General features: G+C 45.8%; 1 protein-coding gene across 1 annotated transcript; it reads left to right on the forward strand.

Moving 5' to 3' along the window:
• The first annotated feature begins 5,695 nt into the window (after window positions 1–5,695).
• On the forward strand, window positions 5,696–10,881 carry dusp6 (dual specificity phosphatase 6). Its single transcript, XM_080437629.1, has 3 exons — window positions 5,696–6,613; window positions 7,120–7,581; window positions 8,998–10,881. Exons 1-3 carry the CDS (start codon window positions 6,211–6,213, stop codon window positions 9,309–9,311), a joined length of 1,179 nt encoding a protein of 392 aa, XP_080293755.1. The 5' UTR covers window positions 5,696–6,210; the 3' UTR covers window positions 9,312–10,881.
• The last annotated feature ends 851 nt before the right edge of the window (window positions 10,882–11,732 follow it).

Genomic DNA, 11,732 nt, shown 5'->3' on the forward strand with positions numbered 1-11,732 from the left:
CCTGCCCACTGCACCAATACTTCAGAGACACATGCTTTCCAAAGATTACAAACACCCAAAGAGAGCCTGAAAACATTAATAAGAACGAAAAACTCCCATATCTGCTGGGTGATGTACAAATATATGCTAACTTAGCAGCAAGATTTGTGAGCTGTTGTGACAGGAGAAGGATGTCCAATGGAATGCAACCACCATAAAGACTGACAATCATGCAGTGTGTCTATTCCTGTTTAGATATTTTTGGGGTCTTTTTGCCTTTTATTGATAGATTACAGTAGACTGACAGGAAGAGGGGGGGAGAGATGGGGGGGGGGTGACATGCAGTAAAGGTCGTCGGGCCTTTCCTGTTTCTTTTAGTTTATTTTATTAGATCATTATTTTAGCTTTGTACCTACCTACTATACTTGACTGCAACTTGAAATGTTTCACGACTATCTTGATACAATATCTTTTTGTAGTAGACCTACATTCTTAACTGTACATCTGTTTTTTGTTTGTTTTACTTGACACCTGCTTTGGCAATGTAAAGGTACCCATGCCAATACAGTCATTTTGAATTGAACTGACTGTGTGACAGAAGTGGGCCAAAGGCAGTGGAAGACTGGAAGTAGACATACAGCAAAGAGGAAATCCCCCCCTTTCTGGTCATTCACACACACACACACACACACACACACACACACACACACACACACACCCACCCACACACACACACACACACACACACACACACACACACACACACACACACACACACACACACACACACACACACACACACACACACACACACACACACACACACACACACACACACACACACACAGCCCCACATGGGCAGGACAACAGAGAAGTGACACGGTGCAGAGACAGGGTGATGGGGCCCACTGATAAGACTGGAGCCGCCATTGTCTTCAGAATGCTCAGACTAGGGAGTGTGTGTGTGTGTGTGTGTGTGTGTGTGTGTGTGTGTGTGTGTGTGTGTGTGTGTGTGTCTAGGCCTCTCACGAAAGCGCAGCTGCCCAACCCACCCCATCAGGAACCAGGAGCATGGTTGCCTGCTTTGGTGGTGGTTGTGTGTACAGTGTGTACGTATGCATACCTAGTACCTGCTTGTGTGTGTGTGCGTTTGTTTGTTTACGCATGTGAGAGAAAAGCCTCTTTCACACATGCACTGTCACCTGGAAGTTATCTTGTATTGGTTTCAGTGTTGTTGCTGATATGTAATGTATTGTATTGTCTTGCTGATGAATTGAGTACAATGGACCACAATGGAAACAAACAAGCCCCCCGGGGCTTTTGTGTTATCCTATTAGCATAGGTTTTTGTATCTGTACTGCTGTACTGTTTCCAAACTTGCTTATAATCATTCTAGGCATTAACCAGTGGAGCTGTATGTGTGAATGCAAATGTACGACTCAGTAGGATGCCTCATTAGGATGACGTTGCATGTCAGGACATGCAACAGGCTGTACACTGCCTGCTCCTTTGAGTTAAGTAGGTGTAATGTCCTATTGACCTATTCAACCCAAATGGCTAAATGTGTGAATGGCCCAAAAGAGAGGCATTGACCAAAAATGCTCCCTGTACAATACTGCGAGTACAGTAGGATGTGTGTCTGTGTGTGATTACCTCTGTGCTGCTTGTGTGTGGTTAGTGCACGTGAGGCTGCTTGTGTGCACGGCAAGAGAAACGGAGGCCAAAAAAGGAAGTGTGTGTGTGTGCGTTTGCTCTTTCTGGATGAGCTGCATCATGTAGCTTTGCGGGGCTGTTGGGCCCCATGTTGGGCTGTAGTGTAATATGTGAAGGGCCAGTGATTAGCATATGAATAGGTGAGGAAGGGTGGTGGAGACAGTGGCTGTCAGTCAGACGTTCTGCTCCAAGCCGGTCACAAGGCAAGCACACACACACACACACACACACACACACACACACACACACACACACACACACACACACACACACACACACACACACACACACACAATTGTGTTCCCGTGATGGCTGACTTTGTCAATCTATTGAAATTAATAATGCCTCAAAACATGAAAATAGACGTTGGACCAAGTGCACTGATTTAAATCATTATCAAATAGAATAGTCCCCACTCCTTGAAGTGTTTTTTTGTCCCTGTATTTGCACATACGTGAAATTTGTCCTCTGCATTTACCCATCCTATAGGAGCAGTGGGCAGACAAATGTACTGTATGTGTCATCCATGTATGCAGCCTTGCCTCAGCAGATTGTATCAGCGCTATGATAAGAAAAGGAAGCAATGCCTTGTTATCTGCCACAGAGGGTCTGACAGTGTTGTCTCTGCTAAAAGACCTTTGCCGTTGCTCTCAAACCGTCCACACTTGTGGCCTGTAATCATGGAAACATGGTAGGAAGTGGTGGTCAACAGTCAGCCAATCCCATTTCTTTGGAAGCAGCACGCACGCACGCACGCACGCACGCACACACACACACACACACACACACACACATGCATGATAAGGCATGCTGACTTCCTGTGTATGGTGTGCCAGTGTTATCAGACGGCCATGCACATTTATACACACAAGATAATACACACTAACTTCCTGTCTATCATGTTCCTGCAATCTGTACGTAGCAATATTCTCTCTCTCTCTCTCACACACACACACACACACACACACACACACACACACACACACACACACACACACACACACACACACACACACACACACACACACACACACACACACACACACACACACACACACACACACACACAATGTCCCTCAAACTCTCTCTCTTTCACAGTCCCAGACCTGCATGGCTACTGCATGTGGTGAGCCTTTGTTTGAGGACAAAGGTTCCCCGTCTCAGACAAGCAGCCGGTGGCAGCGAAACAAGGAGGAGGGGAAGAAGATTTAGCTAGAGAGAGAAAGACACAGAGACAGAGAGAGAGAGCACACTGAGTTATGCTGAGAGAAAGACACAGTGAAGGAGGGGGGGGGGTCAAAAGAAGAAAGATGGGGAAGAATAATGGGGAAGAGCAGCAGGGTGGTGGTGTGGTAGGGGGGCACTTGTTGTTAAAAGGGAGCAGAATGGCTGCATTTGAAGGCCTCCTAGGCTTGTCTCTCTTGGATCCCAAGCTGTAGAATGACCTCCCTCCTACGGTCGGGATTGCAGAGTCTCTCCAGCTCTTTCAGCCCTGACCTCATTTTATGGCCTCCCACCTACACCCTCCAAATTCAGTCCTCCTCCATCCTGCCACGCCTCCACCCTGTCCGGCACTTTACATACAGTGAGTCTTTACATCTGCACTTGCTCTTTGTTGACTGTGTAGCTTTATGCTTGTAGTGATGTAGTTCCTTGATCTCCCTGTATGTTGCAAAAGTGTCAAAACTGAAATGTATGTATACAATGAAAAGGGAATAAAGAATTGTGTAAACAGAGCTGTGTCACATTTTCATTTGCTGTCAGGAATGGTTATACATTTAGGTAAGGGTAGCTTCATATAAAGCTTTTGAAGCGAATAGCAGCATTTTTTCAAGGTTTTGTATAGTCACTTGGTATAAAACAAATTATCTTAGCTCTTGTGGCACTCTAATCCCATGGCCTCTTGCCCTGTTCTTTGTTTGACGAAATGTTCAATTCCTCTGAACTTGCACTTTTATACACAGTAAATTGTTAATTTATCCGGGACCGTTTGCAATTTAGAAAATGTACAAATGTCCATTGTACACTCTCAGAGTTACAATTTAGGCATTTAGCAGACGCTCTTAATCCAGAGCGATTTACAGTAAGCAGGTAAATACGAGGTAATACATCAAATGCATAGAAATAGTCATCTAGGATCATAGGTAAACCATGAACCTATCATCAGTCTAAACAGTATAATATCAATAAATAAATAAATCTGTACATTGAAACTATACACACAATAGTTTTTTTTTTGGCAAAATGTTTGCCTATTATTATGAGGAACCAGAACAAAATAATGTTACTCTTATGTAGGCCTACTTGTACACAAGATGTAACAATAAAGAAACCTTGAACCTTATGATATGCCCAAATTATGGGGACAGGGTTACTGTTTTCCACTATTTTCCTGACATAAAGTTACAGGAACAACTTAACTTTGGTCCACATTGAGATATTTCAGTAACCACTGTCAGACTCAGTGATTGACAAAACTGTGATAATGGATTCCTCCACAGTGACACTATGTGCATGTGGTTCATAGCCAAGGTGTGAGACAGACGGGGACATAGAGAGACACATGAGAGACAGAATCACTGTCAAAAAATGTCCATATTTGGCTTAAAGACTCCTCCTGAGGGCTGAACTCATTACCTCAAGTATGCAAGATGGTGTTGCTTTAGCATGAAATTAAACATTTAGTATACAGCTGGTACAGCGGGCACATTTACAGGTCGTTCTGGATATGAAATCACAACTTTTTATATTAATTAATCAAGGATAATCTTGACAGCTCGCATTATAGTTGTCGTTGCATTCCTAATGTCAACAGACACACGTTTCGCTAAACGGCCATTATGACTTGAATATTATGACTTTAAAATTGATTGATGTGCGGAGGACAGCTTGTCACTGTGGTGTCAATGTAATTACAATTAACGGAGATAAAAGGACCGCAGGATGGGTCAAGACGCGGCTGCGGGGGGACGTTTGTCTTGTTTATGGCTCAATCACATTAGACTAGTTAGAGTGACCATTAACAGTCCCATGGGAAGCCATCAAGGGCGTTTGATAGCCCTGCAAACGGGGCTTTCAGTGAGGCATGCGTGAAAAGGGTGTTAAGCACTCGACAATGTCTGACATCCGGGCTAATTGATACTATGAAATCACCCTATAGGCCACATCCTGAAACCCAGCCACGACAACGACCAGAGGGGAAGTCACACTAGCAGACTAATGTTTATGTTTTCCGGAGAGAGAGTTAACTGAATTGAATAGAGAGAGACAGAGTTATGTCACAGCTCTGTTTACACATGTATTTAGGCTACATACATACAAATAGGTAAGCATGTATTTCCCCTGCTAATGAAACCCGTTTGAATTGAATTTCATTGAGTTCATGTCACAGCATCAGCTGACTGTGTTTGTTTTCCTGAGAGAGAGAGAGAGAGAGAGAGAGAGAGAGAGAGAGAGAGAGAGAGAGTTCATGTGTGTTTGTCTGAGGGACTGAGAGCCACCCACACGAATCAAAGCCCTCTTGGCTTGAGTCTAGAGTGAAGGTTACGCAGACAAATGAGAGACAATCATCAATCTCTTCAGTCTGCACGACGCTGTTATGCAATAACTGCACTAACCGTGCTATAAAGTAATCGAGCCATTGCGAAATGCCCCCCGTTTTCTGGACACACACACACGCGCGTGCGCGCGCGCGCAGTCTGCGTGAAGTAACGCGGGTTTCGCTTCCTTCCCCCTGCAGCGCCGCTTCTATTTGTTTGGCTCACTTGATCCGGAGCGGAAATTCCTTGCCCGTTTTTTTTTTTTTTTTGTGAATGACAAACTTATTAACAATTCATCAACACGGTCCGTCCCATCCGGCCCCCGTTTCCTAGGCGACGGCCGCCTAGTCGCGCTCTGATTGGCCGGCCCACATAATGTATCCACTGAAACGCCTCTCTGATTGGCTGGCCCACATAACATATCCATTGAACCGCCCCTCGTTTGTAACCATTCAGCAGGCTTACTCTGTCTCTGCAGCAACACTCTGCTGTGAGCACTGCACACAAACACAAGGACATACGCATTGCTTCGACCACCACGGAACAACAACACTACATTTTGGAACTGTAACCGGACGGGACGAATCGATATTGTTATTGTTTTTTTTTACTGCGAATTTGGAATTCTATAAAGCAGACGTCTGTGCAACAGCCACCGCGCCAGTTCAGTTCAGTGTTCAGAGTCATTGAGAAATTAACGGACATTATTCACGCAGATGCATGAATGAGAGTGCCAGACACAGTGTAGAGAAATCTGCAGTCGGAAATCAGTAGCCTGCGGATTCTAGGGTTTTGTCCATTTCTTGGACAATAAAGGCGAATCAAACAAATAACGAATTTTCCACCTCGAGTTTCTTATATTATCGCATTCTTTCGGGCTTCATATTTTTAATCAAATGCTCCAGTCCCTTGCTCAGTGAGGGCCCGCTTGAAGAACCGACCGATCGAATTGAATTCCAGTCTCTTCTCCGCATTCTAAATGCTCGACAAGCTCAGACCCGTGCCCGTGCTCGACTCGGTGATGGCCATCAGCAAGACGGTGGGCTGGCTGCGGGAGCAGCTGGAGACGCGCAGGGACATGCTGCTGGTCATGGACTGCCGCGCGCAGGAGCTCTTCGAGGTGTCGCACGTCGACGGGGCGATCAACGTGGCGCTGCCGAGCCTCATGCTGCGGCGGCTCAAGAAGGGCAACCTGCCCGTCCGGTCGCTGCTCTCCAACGGCGAGGACCGCGAGAGGTTCGCGCGGCGCTGCAAGACGGACACCATCGTGCTGTACGACGAGTACAGCCGCGAGTGGAACGAGAACGTGGACGGAGGCTCCGTGCTGGGCTTGCTGCTGCGGCGGCTGAAGGACGAGGGCTACAAGGCGTATTATCTCGAGGGTGAGTCCCGCTGTTCGTTGAATCCTGTTTCAGTTCATTCATGTTTTGCGAATTCATTCATAGCCGTGAATTCAGACTAAATGGGTATGCATTAGTGGACATTGTTGCTAGCTTTTGCGAGAGAAACGACTAACATGAAAAACAACTGTCATGAAAAAAAAATATGAATATTTTTTTAAAACATTTTAACAACACAAATCTTCTATGGGGGTCCCTGGCATGAATTATTTTCAGATGGGGGGGCCGCAGACAAATACATATTAATTGGGGATACTTGACATGAAAATGTTTGAGAACCACTGGTTAAAACAGGAAACAAGTCCAAATAAGCAACTACACATTAAAAACGAGCCCAAAAAAAACGCAACGCGCGACTACCAATATTTACAAGCACCCTTTACAGAAAAAGAAGCCCATATAATAAGCGGATATGGCAACACTGATTGTGGACGCATATGATCATGTAACTAATGAGTAATATTCGTTTCTTTTTTTTGTGTATACAGGCGGCTTCAGCAAATTCCAAGCCGAATTCCCCGCCCTGTGCGAGACAAATCTGGACGGCTCTCTGAACAGCAGCAGCAGTTCTTCTTCCCCCACCGCCCATGTGCTGGGCCTCGGGGGGCTGCGGATCAGCTCCGACTCCTCCTCGGACATCGAGTCGGACATCGACCCTAGCAGCGCCACCACCACCGACTCGGACGGCAGTCCGCTCCTCTCCAACAACCCGCCGCAGCCCTCCTCCTTCCCGGTAGAGATCCTGCCGCACCTGTACCTGGGATGCGCCAAGGACTCCACCAACCTGGACATTCTGGAGGAGTACGGCATCAAGTACATCCTGAATGTGACGCCCAACCTGCCCAACCTCTTCGAGAACGCTGGGGAGTTTAAGTACAAGCAGATCCCCATCTCGGATCACTGGAGCCAGAATCTGTCTCAGTTCTTCCCCGAGGCGATCAGCTTCATTGGTAAGCATAAGCATGCATTAATGCTGCTTCCCCCTGCAAAGGGATAATACACTTCTCTCACTGTAGTGTTCCTATAGACTTATGTAGTTTATAAAACTGCCATGTTTTTTATTTGTATGTTCTTTGTGTGGACTCAAAAACGCAAGTCTTCCACTAAGAGGACTTAAAATAATATATAGGCTTATTTGTGATTAAATTATACGATGCACAATCAGTCAGTGTTGAATTATTATAAAATGCATTACTATTCAGTAACCTCATTGTGAATAAACCCTCTGGATATGTCAGGAATAGAATCTTATGAATGATATATACGCGACTCAATAGCAGGAAGTTCTTATACTTGTGCAATTGAGATTAGATCAGATGTCCCTGACTGTGTGTCTTATCAGTCAATCAAGGAGGGACACACTCAGGACACAGATTACTGTTATTGTGTTCAAGCAGAGGAATACAGTCCCCCCTCTCTAAACGGCACACTGGCATTATAAACGCACTGTGCCAAGTACAAATGATTAGACTTCAATGGTAGACATGCCGAGCCTTATCTGTTGTCCCGGGGACTTGTGTAATTGCGACACAAAGAGCTACGCTGAAACGAGAGAAGGGGGCGAGCGGAGGGGAGGGCAGTAATTTGAGCGCAACAGGAAGGAAGTCTGCATTGAAAGTAATCTAGGACATGGCAATGTCCCCCCTCCTCCCCATTACAAAGGGAGCCATTTACGGGCCCCTGTTGACATCCTGTTCGCCTTGACAGCGTGCCCTCATGACTCCTACGTTTACACGCCCAAATGGCACCATTGTCGGAGCAAAAACCCTGGCTGAGCGGAAGAATGGTTTAATAGACCGTAATAGTCAATTTCCCCAGCCCTGTTACTGAGGGACAAGCCCAGAGAATGTTAGGCTCTGTTTGTGGATGTATGTGTGTGTGCGAACGCCATGGCCTCTGTTGACTGACAAGTCAGGGGAGATAAGAGATAATAACATCCACTTCCAGCCACTCTCTCTTGCTGTCTTTCTATCTCACTCTTGATTGTTGTGTTCTTTCTCTCTATATCACTCGCTCTCTTCTGGCCCTCCTTTCATTCTTCCTTCCTTGCACTCTCTGTCTCTCTTCTGGACTGGCCAACTTGACTTGAACATGACAGGCGTTTGTCCCGGGCAACTGGCGCCAGCCCCCCTGTAGTAAATACTTTGCCCTTTCAGTACTGAACTGGAGGAAGCGAGTGCCATGGCTGCATTAACATACACACAGGCTCTTGTGCAGTGACAAACAATCCCCAAGACGAAAAGCCAGCAGGGTCTTTACTTTGTCCACTAGAATGTCACAGAAGTACTGTCTTTATTTATGTATGCTGTTGTTGTTTTTTGGCAAATCCATTAATGAGCATTTTCCCACTCTCTCCTCTCCTCCAGATGAGGCACGGGCCCAGAAGTGTGGTGTCCTGGTCCACTGCCTGGCCGGCATCAGCCGCTCCGTCACAGTGACGGTGGCCTACCTGATGCAGAAGCTCAACCTGTCTATGAACGACGCCTATGACATCGTCAAGACTAAGAAGTCCAACATCTCGCCCAACTTCAACTTCATGGGCCAGCTGTTGGACTTTGAGCGCACCCTGGGCCTGAAGCGGCCGTGCGACAACCGTATGGTGGCGCCCACCACCCCGCTGTACTTCACCACGCCCACCAACCACAACGTCTTTCAGCTGGACCCCCTGGAGTCCACGTGAAGACGCTCTCAGGCCAGTGCCCAGTCTGTCTGCCTGCTGATCTCCATTGGCTTAAAACAGAGGCGTTAAAAAAGGCCTCCTGTTGGGAAACAAAATTAATAAGGCTGCAAAGAAGTTCTCTTTTTACCGTCACCTGCCGTCTTGTCAGGAGCTGGTGAGGTTATTGATGCGGCTGGCTCGGGGAGACAGCTGCCGAGCGCACGCACTCACGCTGGAGGGGCGTCTGCCTGACACTCTTGAGAAGCAGCTGCTGCAGAGCGAATGAGAGACAGGAAGAGAGTCGTAGAGAGAGAGAGAGCACAGAGATACTTTCTATAACCCATATATTGCTACCAAGACTGTTGCGGTCTTTTCTACTGTTTCGTCAGAAGGAACGGGAGGTGATTTTTATATGGACGGTTGTATGTTGTACTTCAGAGTCGCTAGGCTGGTGTGCCAAAGAGACAATGATTGTTCAAACTGGACATGCTATAGAAAAGCCTTTTTCTTGTCTTTCTTGGGTTGGGCTTAGCACTTGCACCTTGAAATCTTTTTTTGAGGGTGCACATCTCTCTTTGTCTTCTGTGAAGACATGCCTGCATGGGGTTGGAAGCACCCCAGGGTTTAGATGGCACAGTGTACTGGACTCAATTTTACATGTGTGGAGTCTTTTGAATCATTTATACGTTGTGTATATATATCTTAATATAAGAGACAATACATCAAAGCCTTGCTCGAGTAGTATATATATACCCTTTGCAACAAGTGGGTACTGAAGATTCTCTTAGTTTCATCTTCTACTTATATGTAAGCAAAGAAACTGCATATTTGATCAGTATGTTTAAGTTGATAATGCCAAAAAAATTAGTAGTTTATTCTTCTTCCAAGAATCATACAAAAATTGTATATATGTGTAATATATTTGATAATCGCTTTATGTGTGAATTCAGCCAGGCTAGGCCTTGTTTTTGCACCCATTGTCACACAAATCAAAGTCACCTTGGTTGTATGCCTTAGTTTTCGCACACAGAAATGTTTGCTGTTTAATTAACCACCAGAACAACACCCCTGGGTTTTACTGCCCTCACTTTGACAAATCTCCACTGCATCCGAAAAAATAAAACCCAGAATAAGTCTGTAATTAGACTGGATTTCGGATACATTGCAGTAACTCATTGTAATTGGCCACGGCATAACATTTTAAAATAGCTTAAGTTAATCTGAGTCTTATGGAAAATAGCTTTATGCAAGCTGTGTATGTGTGGTAACCTGTGTTTGATCATACAGGCAGAATGAAGGTTAATGGAAGCAGCACTTCTCTGTGTGCGATGGTTAAAAGTCTCTGAAATGTTGACAAAGCAAGAGGCTTTGCTCGCCTCAACTCTTCAGGGAAAAACTCTGTGAAATGCAGTTTTTTTGTCGGTTGAAAGAATAAGAAATGCCGAACTTCAGAGGGGGGGTTTGTTATGCCCCCTCCAGAGAGACGGCCTGTTTTCTCGAGGAAGCCAACCTGGCGACCTCAGCCACCCCTCCACACTCTTACGAATGTAAAGAAAAGATAAGTTATTAATAAATTGCTATTTTGTCTACACTTTCTGTCTCCCATGACTCATTTTCCATTCCTGGGCCATGTTTGTAAGGTAACGCGTTAACATAAGAGTCTCACCACTCAGGTGACAATGAACTGCTCAATGTTAATCAGCAGGCTTGGTCACGACATCGACGATCACAGCACTACACGCCTCCATTCACATCAAGGCTGCGCTATACTTTAACCCTAAAACAACTCCCACCTCACTTTCCAATGCAAAATTAGAATGTGGTGGTTGTGTAACAAAGCATCAAGCACACAGCGTTCCACACAAGGGTTTACCAGCAATCATTTGTTTAAGGGCCAAATGTTACTAAACGGGTAGAACACAAGCCACTCCAGTCACTCCATCAAAGCGGCACGACCGGTTTTTCCACATATGTGGCCTGCCCTGCAGTGGGGTTTATGGGTTCACTCACACACACAAACACTCCCCGCCGCACTTCCTGAAGGCGGGCCATTTTGAGTTCAAAGCCGCCTGTCAAAACAGGGATTGAACGTACTGTTCCTGAATACGGTGTCACTTGATATGGTACATGGTGGCAGTGTGTAGTGTACCTGTTAAGACCTGAAACGTCTAACTCTAGCAGATGATTCTCATAGTGAAGGAAGGTGTGTGTGTGTGTGCGTGCAGCCGTGCATGTGTGTGCGTGCACATGTGTGAGTGAGTGATCATGTTTGCACGGAAGCCATGGTAGTCTCAGCATTTAACGACCCCATGCATGCCAATAAATGTGTGAGAGTGAGTCATTGACCTTCACATCGTGTGTATGTTAAATAGACACCTGAAATACACCTTCTGAAAAACACATTGGGAAAAATCTTAAGAGAAATCTGATGAGTGATATGTA

The sequence above is a fragment of the Gymnoscopelus braueri genome, assembly GCF_963280865.1.
Source record: "Gymnoscopelus braueri genome assembly, chromosome: 9".
Taxonomy (NCBI): Eukaryota; Metazoa; Chordata; class Actinopteri; order Myctophiformes; family Myctophidae; genus Gymnoscopelus; species Gymnoscopelus braueri.